The 20,636-nt window shown below is 34.1% G+C and overlaps 2 protein-coding genes across 5 annotated transcripts in view; one reads left to right on the plus strand and one right to left on the minus strand.

Annotated features, from left to right (window-relative positions):
- LOC135598717 (protein ILITYHIA-like) overlaps positions 1 to 9,339 on the minus strand; it is a 38,599-nt gene extending 29,260 nt beyond the window's left edge. Inside the window, exons 1-12 of one of the 2 annotated variants that reach the window (XR_010481677.1) lie at positions 9,111 to 9,329; positions 5,656 to 6,032; positions 5,431 to 5,562; positions 4,924 to 5,305; positions 4,625 to 4,771; positions 4,361 to 4,545; positions 4,155 to 4,281; positions 3,986 to 4,059; positions 2,803 to 2,879; positions 2,672 to 2,708; positions 2,428 to 2,594; positions 1,814 to 1,997 (exon numbers count right to left, since the gene is read on the minus strand). Coding sequence is in view for 1 of the 2 variants with exons in the window: in XM_065092960.1 (XP_064949032.1) it covers positions 1,814 to 1,997; positions 2,428 to 2,594; positions 2,672 to 2,708; positions 2,803 to 2,879; positions 3,986 to 4,059; positions 4,155 to 4,281; positions 4,361 to 4,545; positions 4,625 to 4,771; positions 4,924 to 5,305; positions 5,431 to 5,562; positions 5,656 to 6,032; positions 9,111 to 9,225 (2,004 nt within the window). In the remaining variant the exon portion in view is untranslated. Of the gene's footprint in view, positions 1 to 1,813; positions 1,998 to 2,427; positions 2,595 to 2,671; positions 2,709 to 2,802; positions 2,880 to 3,985; positions 4,060 to 4,154; positions 4,282 to 4,360; positions 4,546 to 4,624; positions 4,772 to 4,923; positions 5,306 to 5,430; positions 5,563 to 5,655; positions 6,033 to 9,110 lie in introns of both variants that reach the window. The other variant, XM_065092960.1, reaches the window with a different exon arrangement.
- Positions 9,340 to 16,255: 6,916 nt separating this feature from the next.
- On the plus strand, positions 16,256 to 20,636 carry LOC135598718 (uncharacterized). Of its 3 annotated transcripts, none has more exons than XM_065092961.1 (5): positions 16,256 to 16,469; positions 17,306 to 17,440; positions 19,256 to 19,351; positions 19,445 to 19,534; positions 20,023 to 20,636. In XM_065092961.1, exons 1-5 carry the CDS (start codon positions 16,271 to 16,273, stop codon positions 20,268 to 20,270), a joined length of 768 nt encoding a protein of 255 aa, XP_064949033.1. In that variant the 5' UTR covers positions 16,256 to 16,270; the 3' UTR covers positions 20,271 to 20,636. The 3 variants fall into 3 exon arrangements, with proteins under 3 accessions (XP_064949033.1, XP_064949034.1, XP_064949035.1); XM_065092962.1 differs by having other exon boundaries at positions 19,262 to 19,351; XM_065092963.1 differs by lacking the exon at positions 16,256 to 16,469 and adding an exon at positions 16,476 to 16,788.

The raw sequence follows: 20,636 nt of genomic DNA on the forward strand, positions 1-20,636 counted from the left end.
CCGACATCCAAAGACTAATTTCTTTTCCTCAGATCAATACAAAAATGATGATTATACATAAACTCTGTAAGACAAATAAAAAAGATTGAGCAATTTTCCGTAAGTTCTGAAAATAGCAGTATAAATAGCTTCACGATGAGAGATGTCAAAATATACAGTAGATTTAATATCAAAATTCAAGATATGTACACCACATGATATGTTCAAGCAAAAAATTCCCTAGTCCTCCACAGCATAAAATTTTTGTGAGCAAGCATGAGTAATAAAAATCAGGCATTGACACTTCTAATAGGATCCGGACTTCAGGAACTTAACAAAAACATGTCAACCCACACCTTAAATGAAATATACAAATACATAAATAACAAAAAGCAGGAAGTTCACTCTAGCTGAAAAAAGCTTCCAAAGCAGATAGAACTAGGCAAAAAACCGGCTGGCCATAAATCAGATACAAACATTCTTTGGAATTTTACCTTTCATCCTTTTAAATTATTTTCTAAATTAACCGACATTGCAGATATTTACCAAAGTAACTCTAGATCTGGAACACTACTCAAGATCATGTTTCCCAGGAAAAAAACGCTACTGGCAACAATGTTTTGAACAACAAAACCTCTACCCACAAAAGTGCTTTTACTAACTTGAAAAGCTATCATGGAGAACTGTTTTTTTTCTAGAACTGCAAGTTGTGATAGAATTACTAGAAGCAGTTTCCAAGATGCCAAAGTGTTTTCTAGCACATTATCAAAAGAAAAGCTAGTTTGGGAACAACTTGACAGAAGGGCTAGTTAACAAAAATGCTTCTATAAGCAAAGCTCGTTAAGGAAGTTTTTCCAAACATCATTCAAAATAGCACTCCAGCACATATAATCAAGCAGGAAGTTCACCAATAGCAGCATTATCACTGTAGCACATCTAATCAAGCAATAGCATGAGAAAAAAGATATAGTTCTTCAGCACCATTCCTTGCAGTCATGAAGGCTAAACAAATTGACCACAAGGGATTCTAAGTGATACTACTATTAAACTCATGGGAACAAAGTACTAAATAAACTCATGTAGATAGATATATAAATAGAGTACAGGCAACAGAAAAAGAAGTAACAGAAAATACCAGGGTTTCCAAATTTGAATACCAATTCCATGTTGGTCCATAGCCGGACAAAGAATAGAGGAGGGGGAGGATAAGGATGAGTAGAAGAAGGACAAGACACGGATGAAGAGAGGACGAGGAGGAGGAGGAGGAGAAGAGGATAATGGGAGGAAGAGACAGTGGAGAAGGAGAAAAGGCGAGGAAGTGATGGAGAAGAATTGGACAGAAAAGGAGTATCCAAGGGGGCAAGAGGCAGATGGTAAGGGCCGCACACACCGGGTGGGGGCCAAATATGGTGGGCAGCATGACAGGCAATCAGGATAGGTGCACAAGGAGAAGAAAGAGACACACATGGGTTGGGCTAGGCTGTTGGATTACTAGGGTTTTAAAAAATATAACTCTTGATTTTTTTTTTAAAATTGAGCTGACCGCCTGGTTCAAGTAGTTCATAAGGCTTAACAGGCAATAAGCCCTGTTTTGAAAATGGACCGCCTGGTTTAGGACGGTCTGCATGCTGGTAACCTGGCAAACCTCTATGTAAAAGGATGATACGTATCAATGTCCCAACAAAATATAGAACTATGTAAAATACTAGTGAAAATTATCAAAATCTGGCAGGTTCTCAAACAAGTCCAACATTTAACAAAAATTGAGTCAATAAACATAAATAAAGAAACTAATACAGAAACAAATAACTACTTCAAAAGAATAAGCACCTACCTTCCATACTTCATTACTTGTACCAGTGCTGGCAATGCAAGGGTGATGCGAGCAAAAGATCAACTGAGAATACGATCTGGCTGAACTGGAAACAGCTGCTGGTGCGATCAGAAGCAGACACTTAACTAGGACCTCAACGGATGGTAGAAATGGCATTTGCATGTCCTGCCAACTCTCTACTTCACTGTCCATCCATACAACAACTCCATCAAAGGGTCATTTTTTATAATTAAATCAAGAAAATTCATGAAAAAGAGTACTCTAATATGGTACCCATGTCCTTCCATACAACTCTGTCAAAGGGTCATTTTTTATAATTAATGTAAGCAAATGCATGAGAAAGAATACTCTATAGTCTATAATACCCTATAAAAGCAGGATTCCATGACATTCGACTAGCACTAGCACCAGAAATCAAAATAAGCACCAGTAACAACTAAGGCATTGGATTGTCGCAAACACATTGTGCCAATATCCCAAAATAGCAAAGCATTAAATAAACAAAGGAATACAGTAAATACTATATTGAGAATGTCTCAATCCCAAGGGCAACCTGGTTTAAAGCAGCATGTGACATTGAACTAAGAAACTGTAAGATAGAACTGATAACATACTTCAACTTCTGGTGTAACATCTTTTCTGCAATTAATGACAACCAGGATCTAAATTCAAGAAGAAGATTCTCCACCACCACAAGAGATGCAGAAATAATCTTGCAGGTAGCATCATAAGCAATCTTCCGAACGTCCCAACTTGGATGGCAAATCAGATAGAGCAATAACTGTGTCACAAAATACAAGGACACTATTAAATAACACAGATGATAATCAAAATAATCTCCACCACAATTTAAAGTACCTGTGACAGAGATCTGATAGACAAGAACTCCAAGACCCTGCAACAAATTAAAATGCTTAAAAAGATCCTTGAAACAGATTGCAACGACGATATTGCATAGCAGATATGTCTGATAGGAAAAAATGTAAAACCTTTGCAAATGCTCCACAAGCAACACCTCGAGTAGATATATACAAGTAATACAATCTTCATTTGTTAGTTTTGAGACCTGTAGAGCAAATAAACCAAATATGAGCAAAGTAATTTCTTGACCTAGTAGACATTGAGTTCTCCATTAAGTCATCCAACATATCACAGTTACATTAACAACGAAGGCCCTCAATCCAGTCTAATCTCATAATTTCATGACACTAAAAGTGATTTTTTGGTTGCTTTGAGAAGTTCAACTATGAAGCCAAATATTCTCATTAATCTGGCCAGCTGGCCAAACAGAGACTAGTGATGCTCTGAACACTCTCAATGCTATGTTCTCAGAAAATATAAGGGCATCATAGATGCAAGGACTAAATTATGAGCCACCTTATTTGCATAAGACTATTCCACTGAGGATTAGTATTGATTTACAATGAAAACGGATGCAGGACAAAACTTTCTCAAGGCTCTATCCACAACATATATCTAAAAATATGTCCCATAAGATTACAAACTCCCAAGAAAATAGAAAAGCAAATGAAAAGAATTGTGAATATAGCATGCTACATTTTTTACTTTCCATTATAAGAGACACTCAGTAGGTCAATATGTGTGATCAATATCTTTATAGATAGAAAGGTGTTCGATTCGAAGAAGGGAGTTTTGAATAAAGGCCAGGAAAGAATAAACTTCTCTGACCCGGGTAAAAAATTAGGTTCAACTAGCAGAAGATAATTGTTGTCCCATTTTCACATAATCTCTCAAAAACTCATGCCAACCTTTCAGCTAAATATAACCCTTTAATATACTGGAATTTATTCTATAATGAAGAGAAGGTGATAATGATCTTGAAAGTGTCAAATGTTGCTCGCCAAGTGGAAGTTGTTTTAGCATTGATGGAATGTCATCACCTGGTTAGGAATTCAAGACCAACAAGTGGTACCTACTGCCCTATAACATGTGTTACGCGTACACCAATGGATTCCCAGCCACACGTCTGGCCTGCAATTCCTTTGGCTTAAAAGACCATGCATGTCATCGATATCTTCTTACAGGTGATATTTGAATTTTGAAATATATTATCACAGGTCCACAACAATATGCCATCTGCAAATGGCCATGTTTATAGAACAATTTGCTAGATGTAACACATGATCATCAGCATCACGCTAAAGTAATTACCTGAGAAGTAGCAACAATTGAAGAATCGTTTTGAGAAATTAATACCCAAATCTTTTCCTTAAGCAGAAAATCATCTGCAGAAATCATCATCACAAATAAAAGAGAACTCAGAATTAATCAACCATAACATGTAATAATAAATAAATTTCAAAAAAACCAATCCCATTACCTGCTTTAGTGTCAACGGTGGCAATTTTTGCAAGTGAAAATAATGCGTAAATTCCATCTAACCTTTGAGTTGCTTTTGTAAAACCAGTTTTTACTAACTGAGAAAGAGGCTCGAGTAAACACGATACCTGGAAAGAGCGCCAACATTAACAAAGGGTACTTGAAATAGCCAACCAAGTACATTTAAAATAAAGGATGAACTCTCACTTTTGTCAATGAATCAGAGTTTTTGCATATAACTCGCAAGCATCTGAGATGCCCTTTCCTTAAAGTATCCTTCTCCTTTAAGCCAGAAGCAATAAAAGAGACAACTTGTGAATCAATAGCCTCAGCATTTCTCGTTGACCATGATGCCAAAGCTGACAAGATCGCCAGCTTCACCTCCTCACTTCCTACCATAAAACAATAAATGCAAGAGAGTTTTGAAAGAGTTAAATATGGAAATATAAACAAAAGAAAGAAGGGTTTTACCATCTTCCTTGTAACAAGACAAAAGGAAGCTTGATATTGATGGTGCTAGTTTGCTGAGCAATTTTCCCTCATGAGATTTTGACAGCTCTTCAATGGCACTCATCATTCCAATCCTCTGATAAGGAAGTGTCAGCTTGCCTTCAGAACCTGTTTGTTTAATTGTGTTACGGAAATGAAGCAATAGAATGCATTTATCTCATTCACAAGATGATTGCATGAATATAGTGGTGAAATAACTCATGGAAGACAGTGTCCGATCAGATGCCAGCATAAAAGATTTCAATAATAATAACACCAACCTCCTAAGACTGCTTTTACAGCATTAAATATAGAAGGCAGAGAATCTGGATCACTACATTTTTGACTTAGAAATCTTATAACAGTCAATGCTCCAGTTCTCCTTCCCTCATCTGCATGACGGGCTTGCGGAAGGACAACTGAAAGAAACTCGGAGACATACTTGCTTAGGTCAAGGTTGACCATTTTTAGTAAATCTCCAATAGATTCTAACACAACCTCCGGATTCCGCTTCAGAGCTTTGATTGCTGATGGATGCACCAGATTCTTAAAGTTCTCATGCTCCATACGCGTGAAAAGTGGCTGAAAAGCTTCACCAAGGGCTCGAGGTGGCTTGTCCTTTGCATTTAAAACTGATCTGACATAAATCTCAAGAAACACTTGCTGCATTGAGCAAACAAATTGAGATAACAAATTAGCTATAAAGATAGAATAGCAAGCATATGAAATTAATACATCTACAGAGAACAATAAAAGGCTTAAAAACATAAGGAAAATAGATAATTCACCTTGAATCCATCGAACAAAGATGGCAAGTGAACTGAATACTCGAGCAATAATTTTATCAGCTCAGCACTATCCCTACTGGGAATTCTTGAATCATTTAGCTCCTCTACATACACTTCGTACATACCAGAAGACTGAAATGTGCAACAGAACAAGTCAACAACATGGCATGATTTTAATATGTCAGAATGTTAAATCTCTAACCGATAATTGCTAAAAAGGAGTACCTGAGAGAAAAGGTTGAAAAACAATTTCCTGCAAGCCCTACGCTCCCGGAAAGAACCGTGCATGAGAATTTGACAAAGAAATGCTTGCGCAGTTGCAAGTCTTAAAAATCCACCCTTTGAAACAGAGGTGAACTGACTCCACTTTAGAAGCAGGCATGACCACTTGAGAAGTTTGTAGCATCCAACAGGACAATGAGTCTTTGATTGTTTTTCCATGGACTGCACAAGTACCATGGCAAAGCCTCTCATGAAGGTACTTTCACCAAGTGCTTTAACAACAAAATCATCAACAGCTTTTCTCGATGGCCGATCATCATATGTAAACAACGTTTGGAAGACAATATCAACCAACGAGGGTGAAATATCAGACAGCAAATCTGTAAAGAATGAACAGACAAAAAACTAAGACTCCAGAATGAGATTTTCACCATGGAATAGTTGGTTTGCTGACAAGACACCTTGATTCAAAAACAGCAGCAGATGTCAAGAAAAAAAATAAAACTACAATATGAACTTGGTTGCAAAAAATATTCACAAATGTTAAGCAGAATACAAATAATATGGAGCAGAATGATGATCCAATCTATTGCCTTACCATCATAAGAAATTGACATGTGCTACCAAAAAATAAATATGTAAGAATAGGAACCTTAAAAGAAATTATATTTTATTAGCTTGAATAAAACTCATATAGGAACTATAAGACTCAAAAAAGTTGATGAACATGCATGGAAGGTAAAGAAAAGTCGTTCTGCAAAAGGCATGTAAGCAGCAGTCAAAAGAACAGCACGTATATAGTCCATTATGACAAGACAGCAAAAGGGATATGCTGTTGTGACAACCAGCAAAGAACTAAGGTAAGTTTAAATCAAACCACTAGTACAAGAACTTTGTGCAAATTTGAATTAACCCTAAATTTCTGCAATTGTTCCTTCAACATTATTTAGGCTACACAAAATGACTAGTCGGCCTGGCATAAGTCAAAGCAACAAAAGTTGCAGAAAGTGCCAAATCTAGTTCAAAGGCCCAAAATGTATTTTACATTGACTTGACACGGCAACCAATATGGGACAATATGATTAGCTTTTCTAATTAACATATATGCTAGGATGGCAAATTAACTCCTATTCTACAGTTCAATCAGCTTTCACAACAGTAAGACTTAACTGAAACATTAATTAAATTATAGGAGGCCAATTAGCAGAAAAAGAAGATTATGGACCAAACTGAAATTGCCCCAGAATTCATCGATTAGTGGTGAAACTTACCTCTTGTTTTCATGACAAATCACTATCCAGCCAAATGTTTGAAATACACCATATTTATTAATTCAACCAAGGACCGATACTTGGACCACATAAGTTGAAATCAATCTCTATATGTCTACTTAATTTTTTTCTGTTACCGAGTAGCACAGGTCAGCATACCGCTTGATATATACCAGTATTGTACGATTTTGACAAATTGTCAAAATTGGCACTGGACTGGTACTCAAAACCTTGCCACAAGAACTTTCATTTATTGACTTCACAGACCTTCTAGACTTCAATCAGCACCTTAAAATGAAAACATACTGTTCAGCATGGAATATCCACCAGCATCCACAAACAATATGTCAGCATAACCTCAGTATGGCATAGTTCCCCACGTCAACTCAGTACTGCATGGTTGAAGCTTGCTAAACTTGGACCATGATAAGAACCTAAGTATATTGCCAAACAAGAAAACATCTAATTGACTAAACATAGTAGTAATAGCCTTATTCAAAGAAATAAAGGATCTACGTGAACAAATAAGTTTCAGATGTTGATAGAAAGATTATCCAATATATTCGTTGAAGTGTCACACCATCAAATTACAAGAACAGCATAGACATTCATCCCACTGCAAGATGTGTGTCAATTCCCTGATGAAGGTCGACTTCTTATCCATGAGACATACGAACAAAAGAGACTCAACTAACTCTTTAAATGCTTAGTAATATCAAGAAAGCACTGCTCCCCATAGACTCAAATCATTTGGACTGAGATCGGCACCTCCCAGAACATAAAACCTTGATTTCACAACTAGAATACAAGGATTCAGACAATCATGCACAATACGGTTATCGGTCGGAATTTGCCAGATTTTTCTAGCCTGGAATAGAACAATTCTTTATGGAATCTGCATATCCCAACAGGTTCAATTCCAGCAAATTCAAGCCAATTTCCATCTGATTTCAACCAATTCATATATGATTTGATTATTGAGGCCACTTTATGGGTGAGTTGATGTTCTATCAATAAAATTGGGTTTCTTGGTTCCGCATAAATTGATCCTGATTGATATGGGTCAAGATTGGCAGATTTTGTAAAGAGAAGCTACTGCAAGTCTGACAACCAATCTTTCATTGCTCAATCACAAACAAACTTCATTAAAAGGTTAACAATAAGCTTGTCTATCCAATTAATGCATTGCCATCGACCATATCCGTTCAAAATGAGCCCATCCAGGGAACAGAAAATATGTAAGTGGAAATCGTGATCAGATTATCACCCTGTTCGTCGAACAAATAACTGATTATGTTGGTTACACGCATGACACTTGAGATCAAAAGGTGAGGCAAAAAAAAGAAAATGTCATTGCCTTCCCCCAGCAACTTGTTACCATAAGTCGGTAGCTGCGTATGATTATTGAGACTGTCACTCAAATTTATAAGAACTGTACTCATTCAATGGACTCCTATGGCAAAAGCCCTGGCTAGAAGAATGAATCGACCTACTAATGGCAGTTGCTCGGGTACTAACTGACAAACTCTCAGCTAAAATTGGTAACAACATAGAAATAGAATATCAAATCTTCAACAGTATCTTCCCCTTGTGTTCTCACATAAGCCATAAGCTTCCACTAAATCCTAAAAGGAAAAAATTGACACGACATTCGGAATAGACTTCCACGCTACTAAAGACTAATTGAAGATTCCGTAATAGCAATAATTCGGGTGTATCTAGAGAAGGATGATTCGGTGTGTCCACAGGTTAAATTATTACTCTGAGTTCAGGGGATCCAAAGAAATCATTGTGACATTCACACTCTGCTTTGCAGGAACCACTGCGGTAACCAAAAGTCAGGCAACACGCACTCTGCATTCTAGATGCAGCAGATTTATTGAACTTAGTCATTTGACCAACAGAAAAAGATGCTCCGACATATTAAACGAATCGAAATTCTTGGAGTTCATCATTTGGGCAGGACATTACGGAAAAATAAAACAAACCACGAAACCCATCAGCTCAAATCATGAAAGAAGAGCTTTAATGATTCAACCAACGAATAATTATCGAAGGAACCTGACGACCACAAGCAATCAAAGAACACGCCATCCAAAATCACCACGATCGATGAAAAGACGTATGAAACAAAAATGAACGTGAAAGACAGTGGATCAATACAGAACGCAGTGAATTCAAGCCGACCTGAGATCTGGAGGAGAGGAGGCAATTTCTCGCGAAATATTCGAATCCGCCGCTTGGTCGAGGAGGTCGAAACCTCCTGGGAGGCGGCTCGCAACACCTCCATAGGCTGATCCATCGAAGGAGGCTGAGATCTTGCGACAGCCGAGGGCTCAGGGGTTCCGACGGCAGTCGGAGACCGACGAGCCGACCAGAGAAGCTAGGGTTTTTTTGGAGTGTGTGGGAGGAAGTGTCAGGGTTAAATATAGCGCTCTCATTTAACAAATTGACGGGCATGTCCTAAAGACTAAGTGCGATGGTTTGGAGAGTGCAGACAATTCATTGCGAAAAGTCGGAAAAGTCCTTTCTGATTTATTTCTATCACTCCTCACTTGAAATTTATCTTTGTGTATAACTTTGATATTTCATATTTATTATATATATTTATATCCAATCGGACGGTTTCGATTTAATATTTATTCTTTATTATGTGATCTAAGAAAAAGGACTGTCTGGATATTTTGATCCCCAGATGAGTCACTACCCACATCACACATCATGCCTCAGACAATTTTAGAATCCGATGTCACATGCTATCAGAACCCCATGGTGCATGCCACATCGAGTTCCGTACCAAGACGCTATGCGACAAGACTATCCCGAGAGCTCACGTTGCTCAAGCATCCTCGAAGACGCTAACTTGTCAAAGACATCGTCCCATCCCACAAAGGTCAACGGCCACACCAAATCGAGGCACAATCGGTCTTCGCACGATAGTATAAAAACCCTTAGCCGACATCCAACCAAAGGGAGGAAAAAATAACGAAAAAAACACGATTTACTTGTCGGAGGGGCCGAAATTGGGGAACACCCGATGGAGGCCATTTTTGCAGGAAGGCGGTCACCCTCGAGCGACAAGCGTCTCAACCCGACAATCGTCATCCAGTGCACGAGGACGCACTGTCATTCACCGCGAAGTCGGAGGGACGTGACCCATCACAAACGACACTCGGGTCAGCAAACAGAAGAAGGCTGATCAACATCCTCTCGCGAGGGCCTAGTCGACCCCGCTAGCCCGATCGATGCCAACCAATATTCCTTCATGAGGGCACAACCACCTCATCATCCTATCACCCCACAAGAAGCTCCCGACATCGCCCCGCATACCTAACCATGCTGACTCATCAGCTACGGTACTTTTGTTCACTAACATCCAAATAAATTTTAAATAGAAGAGTACATATGATAAAATGAATTAGCGGAGGTTTTATGGATAAATTACCTCGTGATGATAAGATTAATTAACCCGACGAAGAATAGAAGAATTAAGGACTTATAAATTCATTCGATCATTTTTATCTTAAAAAAATATAATTACGTGGATATGTTCATAATTTTTTGTGAGTTTATGGATGATAAAATATTAATTTCGCAAGCAGTAATATTTGTAATGATTTTATTCACTAATAAAGGAATTTTTTTATTACAACATGTGTCTCTTTGTGGACCGTTGATCGCTATATATATCTTGGCCCCGTTGAGCTCGATTGAGTTCTGAATGGGTCACCGATAAAAGAATAAACTAATAAAAGAATAATTGATGTAAACGAAACTAAGAAGCAATATGCTCGATAAAAGGGGATAAATAATACCAAAATAAGTGTGTAAGGAATTCATGGAGGTTGTTTTCTCCATGAGACTGATGTTATTTGCGTCTGGAAATGTATAAACTCATTCTCTTAGTTGCATCTTATGCTTTATGTTGGGATTAAGTAAGATAATCGACTTTTCGAAAATATATTTGTAATGCGAAAATATTAATATCAATAATTAAAATATAATATATAAGGGTGCGTATCTTTATTTGATAAGTTTATGTCAAATCATATACCTCAATGGTATTGCATCTTTATCCTCGCAAAGAACTACCCATCGTAATTAATAGAATTGTGTTCTCATAACAAACGTAGAATAGGCACTATGCGAGAGGAGAGAGGGTCTAAAAAAAATCTTAGATATTCTATTCCTCGATGTTCATGATTTGTACAAATATAAATATCGATATTTATATGTTTGTTTAGAATCTATTCATTATCTATAATACATCTTATCGACTAGGTTACGAGTCATATATATTATTAACAAATATTCTCCCACTTTAACGAAAGAGAGGTAGAACAAATGTTTAAAATCATAACAACCAAAATAATTTTTATTTTAAAAGTAATTTTGCTTGATTGGATTATAAGTATTGAAAAAAAATTTGCATATGCATAATTTTAAAAAATATATAGATAAGCTATTATCATTATTGATAATGATAATAGATTACTTAACACTTTTTAAAAAAAATTACCCTACTAGTCAAACAAAAATATACCATGAAGGGGACTTCATACTATTGAAACAATTCATAAAATCAATATTTGAATATATTGTCACTTCGAGTATCTTGTGAGCATATAATCATTTATCATTTTCGGATATCATATTATTTTATTTGTAGTTTTTCAATTCTTCATTCCTATGTTACTTTCACGTTTATATAGCATTTTAATTATAAAATTAATATTTAGTCCATTGTAGATTTGAACATATAATAGATTTTCAATTGCACATGCATACAAAATATATTTAATCTGATTTCTTTTCAAGTCATTTTTAGGACACAGATTTAAACTAAAAATTTTATCTTTAATCATAGGTGTATCATTTGTCGAACAAAATTACATATTGAATCTTTTCAATACTCAATCAATATATTCTTTATGAGATAGTTCTAGTAATCATTGAAGTCGACCTTTAATGATCTTTATGCTAATAATATAAGTTATCTTATTTTATCAACAATTCAAAAAAAAAAAATTTTATTTCGTGTAATAAACCAACATCACTATTAGTAAATAATGTATCATCAACATATAGGATCAAAATAATAAACTTACTTCCCACCGATCTTTAGATATATATATTTCATATAAAAAACTATTTCATATTCATCTAATGTAATTCAAGATCATAATGACTAGTAAAACAATAATAATTCTTAATATATTTTTTAAAAATTAAAAAATATAATTGTTATAATCAAAGTATTTTTACTAAGCAAATATTTTGGATATAAGACTTTATATCATTTGATATTACCTTTTGAGTCAAGTTTAGTCTTAAAGACATATTTAAATGTTTTATTTATAATTATTGAATAATTTGATGAGTTCTCAAATACTATTATGGTATATTGATTTTATCTTTTTTTTTATTATATCATTTCATTTTTAGAATCATTACTATTTGTAAATACGTTAAACGATCCTTTTTAATTCTTATATTATAATCTTATTTTTTAATATATCATATAATCATTACAAATGGTATGTTTCTCGTCTTCTTAAGATATTATCAAATGATTGATTGTGATTGTTGTACGAGTTCATAAAGGATGATATTTTGATCGTATTATTTTTTTTCATCAATTTACTTAATAATTTAAGGAATAATAACTTCTTTTTCATTCTTATTTGTTTGATCATTATATAAGAATCTTATACCATCAAACTCAACTATTATTATATCTTGGTTACGACAATAAAGTCAGTACCTCTTAGATTTTTTTATTAACTAATAAAATATTCATAAATAGTTATTTGATTTAACTTATTTTCATATGAACTAAAAACTCTTATACAACCCCAAATATATAAATGTGAGTTTCCTACTAGTTTACAACTTAGTATACGTAGTAATTTTTAGAACTTTATTCTACATGGATGTTCAGATGAAAAATTCATCATATTTCAAATAAAGATATGATTGCACCTTTCAGTAATACAATTCTACGTGACACTCTGAATATTGAGTATAAATTTCCTGCCTTTTTAAGTATTTAGCAAACAGGGATTCTAACATGATTTATCATATTTATCATATAATTCACCATCATTATCTAATCACATTATTTTGATCTTTTATTTAATTATCTCTTAACTTCGCGTATCTACACCTAAGTATGTCAATATATATATATATATATATATATATATATATATATATATATATATATATATATATATATATATATAATCTCAATAAGTTTTTAACTTATTGTGGTATTTTTCTTGATGTGTTTGGTTTATTTTTCTTTAATACAATTTATACACATAAAAAATATCTCAATCATTTTTTTTAAAGATATATCATAAATGTATATGTCACATGATGAATTTTTTTTTATTAATATAACTATGTTGCATTCCAATTTAGAAATAAAAACTATTTTTTAAAAATTAAAGAAATATAAAAGGCATCTTTAAGATCCATAAGTGATTCATGAGATGCAATCAGTATTTTTGCTTTGAGATAATTCCTTTTAATAATATATCTTTCATGCTCTTTTGATTTTTAATAAATATTATTAGTAATATGAGTTAAAAGCATCAAATATTGAAATAAATTTTAATAATATTTAATTTAAAATATATATGATAGTAGATAAGATTTTTCTAAATTTTTCTATTATAGTGAGGAAAATCCTCTATTATATCGAGGAAAATCCTCGTATAGTTAGGAAAATATTAGCAAATGTTCTATCTCATTTTTCGAATTAAGTCTTACATTTGGTAAAACTGACACTTTATTGTAAAACAAAGACTTTTTCTTTATTTTTTTCTAAGTTTTAGCAGAACTTTTAGACCCAGCAAGCTTCTTCGGTAAGTAACTAGAGAAACAGTGAAACATCACGAGCCTTTTCCCGTTTTAATCTTAATTCATTCACAATACCCATATTAGTCAATTCTTTTCTTAAAACAATGGCGAAAACAATAGCATCAGAGATATGTTCTTCGAGTAACATCGGAGATATCTCTTGCTTTGACTCAAATCACATTGTTCAAACAATCATAGCGGTAGAGTGAGTTCACAACGAGAATGACAACTAACGTATTCTAACATTACAGACAATCAATTTAGTGGGACTAATGATCATCGCGTTAGAATTTTGAAGACATTATTGTGTTTTTTGATTATGTTGTATGCAGAACGCGTCATACTGATCCAGAGAGTGCCAAAATGCCGACATAAGAATACTATCACATTAATACTTAAGTAAGGATACTGATCTGAGAATTAAGATCACATGTTGGTGTTTGATCGATTGATGCAACAAAAAATATATATATTTCTTTCTCAGTCGTCATCGGAAAACCCACGATTTAGTGGATTGTTTCCGACCTTTGTTATCATAATTTTGTGAAGTTGGGACATAATGATTGCGATCGATCCATCGACGGCAAGCGAGACTAATGCCTTTTCTTATGCATTCGATGCCACAGGAACCAACACATTGTTTGTAGCATTTGAGGATTGCAATTTCGTTTCATGTGAAAGAAGCTAAGTTGTAAAGCGATGAATTTTCCAACGCTTCACGGCGTATGGCAGTTTTTCTTTATTTTTTTTAACTTTTGCTTGGTATATAAGCATAAAAACGATTATATATTATACATAGTATGAAAAAGATGTGATTGAAATCAAATAACATCATATCGATTTTTACTTCCTTTCAATGTCATCTAAAAAAGATATGATTTAAGCATCGTCTTTATATTAAAAACTTACTGTGAATCTATAAGGAGGTTGAGAGAGAAATTGTAATCTCTCAACTGCGTCCTCTATGACATATGTCATCGTTTAGTCTTTATAGGTCATGTCTATTTATAGATGAGAGTAGATGATCTATAATAAGTTATCAAATATAACTCTTAAAATCTGAACTTCTTTTCTATCGATCAATATCTATCATCAGAATCTAATTAATTATTCATATATCTTATCCAATTATAAATGATCATATAATCTAATACAATATATATTTTTATTTATTTTTTAAATAAAATGTTGACAATTAACATATGGAGTGTTTATGTTAAGATGTCTAAGTTAATGAATATATCATTAAATAAATAATAAATCTCAAATTTAAATATATGTGAACATGATGTACATCATATAATGTTTAAAAAAAACATATACTATGAAGGCACTAGGTAAAGACACACCTAAAAAAAAAGTGAAGTATTCACATCATTTGTTTTTCTTTGTATTGTTGCATCAAAAACTTATCGATAATAATTCTATTCGAATCGAATCAAATGCAATTTTACAAATTACAAAGGCAATAACGAAGGCTTCATTCTTTGAACGGGAAAAATTCCAATCTATGTATAATTTTATAGCATATGGGCCAATATACTAATTGCATCTAGGAATATATTTTTATTTTTAGTACACAGTTAGAGAAAGAAATATTCGAGTTGATGTACAATATTTTTAATATTTATTCAAAAATAAATAAATATTTATATTTAAATAAAAAATAAATGCATGTTTGTAATCTTATAAAAAAATTTCATATGGCCCTAATATATAATAAATAAAAATATATTCATATAAATAAATATATATTTTTTAGAAAAAAATTACTTTATATAATATATAAACCTTGTTGTTTCTTATTATATCTTGTAATTCCAGATAATGTAATAGGGAACTTTAAAAATTTTAAAAATCATATTCCCATCTCGTAAATGCTAAAAATACTAATGTTATCTTTGATATAGGATTAATATTTAAAGTAAATATGATTTAAAAAAATTAAATATTAATTCAAATTTAAAACATGGATTTTTGACTTAATGCATGTTTCATATGTTTCCAAATGCACCGACTATGCACTATACACATGTTATGGTCTCATCATGAAATTTAAATTAGGTAAAGTCTAAATAAGATAAGTTGAAAGAGATAAAATTGATAACGGATAAGATTTTCTCAAGCTATACGAGAAAATCTTCTTACAATTCTGTTGAGAGAAATCTTCTAATATGTTGAGGAAAATCCTCCCTCCTAACCTAACATATATAAATAAGAGAGCGATATATATGAATACAATAAAGTTTCTTCAATAAGACTTTATTATTATTATCTTTTATTCTTTTCTACAGAAATTATTTTAAAAAATTAAAATAAATTAATTATTTATAACCTTTCCTTCGTACAGGAAAACAAAGCACCAAAGGGAGATCACGTTAATAACATGCCACCGGTCTTGTCTCACTTTGCAGGCAAGCAAAGAAATCAAACGGTGGGCCGGACGCACTCTATTGGATTTGGATTCTGATTCGATTCGGATGGTCCGCTTTGGTGTTCTGCACGCGTCTCTTCGTTTCTTCGGTCTGACTCGTCACGCCACCACGGAATCCGCTTGCTTCCAGCTTGCCTTTTCACCGCCCCTTCCTCGGAAGCTTAGTTTGTGTATGTATCATCGACCTTGGAACGGAGAGAGAAGACGGAGGTCGCGAAGAAGAGCTTCTCAAATCGCTTCAAATAGTGAGTTCGATTGATCTCCCCTCGCGTTTCTTGCATCATATTTGATGGTTAGATCGTCTCAATTTCCGTTTGGAGACCGTGTTTTCTGTCGAGTCGAGCGAGATGTCGGATGATGAGGATTTCGTCGATCACGGAGGAGTCCTGGGAAGCATTTCGTTTTTTGATGCATATATAGATCGTGGAAGTGCAGAGGGATGTTATGTTTGTGTGCCTCTATGATCTAACATCAACGGTTTTTGTGGCTTCAAGATTTCTTGATCGAAGGAAATCCTGTTCTTTCTATTATACTCTGCTCGAAGGTGACAGTGGCGCTTACCTTGTATGTGGAATCTCTCTTGCAATTTGAAGTATCCAGAATCATACATGTTTCGTATATGTTATGATATTTCTTCTACGTACTAGTAATGATCCGATGAGAAGATCGTAGAAATCTAGTTATTTTTTCTCTAATTTATCATCATTTTAGAACAAATCATAATCTTCTCGGTCAAGATGATACTTGGAACATCGACGCAAAAATTAACTGGAAAGTTGGCACATGGAGTAAGATTTTATGGCTTTATGGACGGTATCGATGCTAGTTTAGGTAGTGTCAAAATTTTTGCCAGAAAATCCATTATAGTTTCTTCTCGTGTGTGCGTATATATTATATGCTTATGTGGAGTTAAAAGGAATACACATGTTAGAGGCTTGTTACTAGCATTAATGCCTTTATAATGTCTTTTTTAGGGTTTAAAGTGTTCGTTAGGTCAATAGAAAGAGTTTGTGCCATGTTTTAGATCTTTATTTGTCTTTTGGATCATTTGTAATGAGTTGTTCCTACTATGTGCTTTAAGTGTACCCGCGAATAAAGGTGCGAGAACAGGAAGATCAGACCATCAAGGAAGAAGAGCTCTCATTTGTTATGAGAATCATTGAAACTCTCTCTACAGAAGTTCAACCATCCTTGAGGAATTCAGCAGCAAACTATGGTAAAGATACAGCTCTGTCTTGATTCTTGTCGATGATCATGTATTGTGTAAGCAGCCTGGATTTTGTTTGTCAATTTAATCTTTCAACTAGTTTTATAAATCATATTCCCTCTTGAACTCTTTAATTATTGTATATGTATTTTAAACAAAATTCTTATCTTAATTTTCTCTTTCTTTCTCTGTTTGTTGATGAAGTTGATGTTTACGTTAGACCTGTTCTATTCTTGCCGCCGAGCAAATCTTATGGAGTTACTTTATTAGTTTACCGCAAATCATAGTTTAGGGAAAAATTGTCTATTTCAGGTCCCAGCAGGTTATAGTTCTAAAAGGACTTGTAGTTGTTATATGTGCTATGGTCCCAAAAATACTTGTTAGACATGCTCTAGAACTACTAGTGTCTCCATAGAACTTCAAAGAATTTCAACTGATGCTATTTGGAAGTCCTAGTTTTCAATCTACTAGGAAGATAACGGATTGTGCAACTCATTGTTTTCCTTTCAGAAAGAAAAGGTGGGAAAGTCCTCAGCTTTTAGGAAGGTTATTGGAGTCCATAAAATGAGAAGTGAAGCTGACGATAAACCCTTTTTTCAATTAAAACTTTATAGATTTGTCTGTTGTTCTTTCTTGTCCACCTTTTTCTCTGTATTTCTATGATGTCTTTAGTTGTTCTTCTTTAGCCTGAGCTTATCCTTGGTGCATGTTATGATGTCTAGGCTTAAAACTTTTGCAAAAAGTATCTGAACATTGCACCTGACAGAAACTGCTGACCTTTTACCATGTCATTTCGTGGCTCTATTTGGGTTCGGCATTCATGCTTTGCTTAATTCTTTTTAAAATTATTATTATCATCTTTTGTGTTTACAAAGGTCACAATTGGTTGGGTATTCGAAACTTTTATAGCTCTTTTTTTGATGGGAGCTACAATACATGGTGACTTGTGCTAATGATTTCAGAGGCCAATGACTTGCTAAATTATGGAAGAGAATTTTATATTCATTTAATATCCTATGTTTCATTATACAAGGTGAATAACATTTTAGTATCTTCTCTGAAGTTTGAAGATATAGAGTTCGGTCAATAATTGCAACATTGACATTGTTATTGGAAAATGGCATTATTGTCAAGTGCCCTGGTCCTCGAAAGCACCCGACATAATTACTTTCAAGAAAATTGATGGTTGAGTAATATTAGCAATTTCTCATACATTGACCCCTTTTATTGGGACTTAAAAGTTTATCGACACTGGAAACAAAGTAGGTCAGAAATTCAGATTCTGATCTCTTGTAACACAAACTGTAAATTTTCCCTCAGTAAGACAATTCCCAGAGGCTTACTGCGTAGTCTATCAACTGGACCTTGGCTGGGTATTTGTTTCATACTATAAAAGGTGAGAGAATCTCCACTAAAATGCTGCGATCTCTCACTCATTCAATTTTGAAAATCACAACCAAGAATTAATTTTGCCACTTGCAAACTCTAATAGAATTCAATCATTTGTCTTCTCAATGGCCGTGTGTTTATTGCCTAAACTCCATGTGATCTAGTACTTCCATGCAGCTATGTTTTCATGGAGACACCAAGTGGTAGGTTAGTTATTCCTTATCGATTTTTTTGCTAGAAATAACAACTGTAGATTAGATTCCTCTGTTGCATTATCCCAGGTTTGTCCCATGAGGAATTCGTTTGGAAATGCATGGCTTATATAACTAAGATCTTTTTTTTGTTAACATTCAGTACTTGCTACTGCTATTATCTGTAAGTATACATTTTTTTGATGCCTTTTAGCTTCCCTGATTAACGGTGTTCTCTTTTTAGATACAGAGTCTGGAAAAGATCCTCTTTTGTGGCATGCAAAATTTCACAAGTCTCCACTCAAGGGTTTTCCAGCTTCTTCTATTTCCGCATCCAAAGGTTCAGTATTCTGTATATTTATTTGGATGCTACAATTTTGCATTAGTTTAAATATAATAGAAAAAAAATCTAACACCTAAGTTTGATCTGCAGGGAAGGATGCCAAAATTATCAATGAGGACAATAAGACCAAAAAGAGAGCTAGTTCAGTTCCACGACCTCGTGCTGTCCTATCGAGTCCTGGTACATTTTTACTCAATAATAAGATTATAATTCAGAATGTGTGGGGAAATGTGCTCTAAGATATCAAGCATTGTTTGTCTGCATGTTTCTTTTTATCACTTTGCTATCATTTATTTAACATTGTTTACGTTGCATCATTGTGTTTTGGCAAGGGGAGTAATTTAATTCTCTGGTATTAGTGATTGTAACCATCATAACATTTTGAAGATACTTCAATTTGCACCATCGAGAAAATATTTTAGAAAAATACTCAGCAATGTTTCTGCAACATATTAGAAGCAGAGCTTGCTGCATTTCTAGCAGACCAATGTGCACAACTAATAAAATCATCAAATAGAGTAAAGCACAAAAATGAGCAAAAAGGGAACCTGACTCCATATGATTAATGTCACCATCTAATGTGCTTTTAATTTGAAGTTGAATGCCGTCAAGATTGCTCTTATATGTTGTCTACTTTTTTCAATTCTCTATCGTATATTTGCTTTCAGATAATGATGATCTCATAGGAAAGCAGAACCTAGCGATAAAGCGGCAAACGCTCCCAAAAATCAAGAGCATAAACCAGAGTCTACAAGCTCAAGGTAAAGAGGGTAGCCACAAGAATGCTGGTGTTGGAACTCCACTTCGCAGAAAAGGGATCTCCAAGGAACCTGGTGACAACAACCATACGAATGAGAGGAAGCTTCCCTCAGAAGTGGCGGCACAGAGGCAAGTAATGTTCGTGAAAAGAGGATGATGAACCATATTAAGTGATGATCTACATGGTGACTACAAACTAGGTTACAGTTATTTTTGCAGTCACAAGACAAAGGAGGATCCGGTCTTGGTTTTGTTTGGCAGAAGAGATCCATCCAGCAGTTAATCGTATTTTTACATCGTGTTACTGAATGAAGTTATCATGGGAAGATACATGAAGTTGTGTATATTGTTATGGAATAGATGTATGACAGGCCAAGTGGCCTGTTGAGTGTGTTTTCTTTTCTTTTAATCTTGAAATCATTTTTCCCTTCAAGAAAGTACCTGTTATGAGTTGTCAATTGCCTTCATGTTCATGTAAAAGCAATATTCCTAATCACCAGATATAATATATGGGATTCCTTAA

Source organism: Musa acuminata, chromosome BXJ2-1 (assembly GCF_036884655.1).
Source record: "Musa acuminata AAA Group cultivar baxijiao chromosome BXJ2-1, Cavendish_Baxijiao_AAA, whole genome shotgun sequence".
NCBI classification, from domain to species: domain Eukaryota; kingdom Viridiplantae; phylum Streptophyta; class Magnoliopsida; order Zingiberales; family Musaceae; genus Musa; species Musa acuminata.

Coding starts and splice junctions, on each gene's coding strand:
- LOC135598718 (XM_065092961.1), top strand. CDS start 16,271: ATGGTCCGCTTTGGTGTTCTGCACGCGTCTCTTCGTTTCTTCGGTCTG. Junction 17,441..19,255: donor GAATTCAGCAGCAAACTATG/GTAAAGATACAG, acceptor TTCTCTTTTTAG/ATACAGAGTCTGGAAAAGAT. Junction 19,535..20,022: donor TGCTGTCCTATCGAGTCCTG/GTACATTTTTAC, acceptor ATTTGCTTTCAG/ATAATGATGATCTCATAGGA.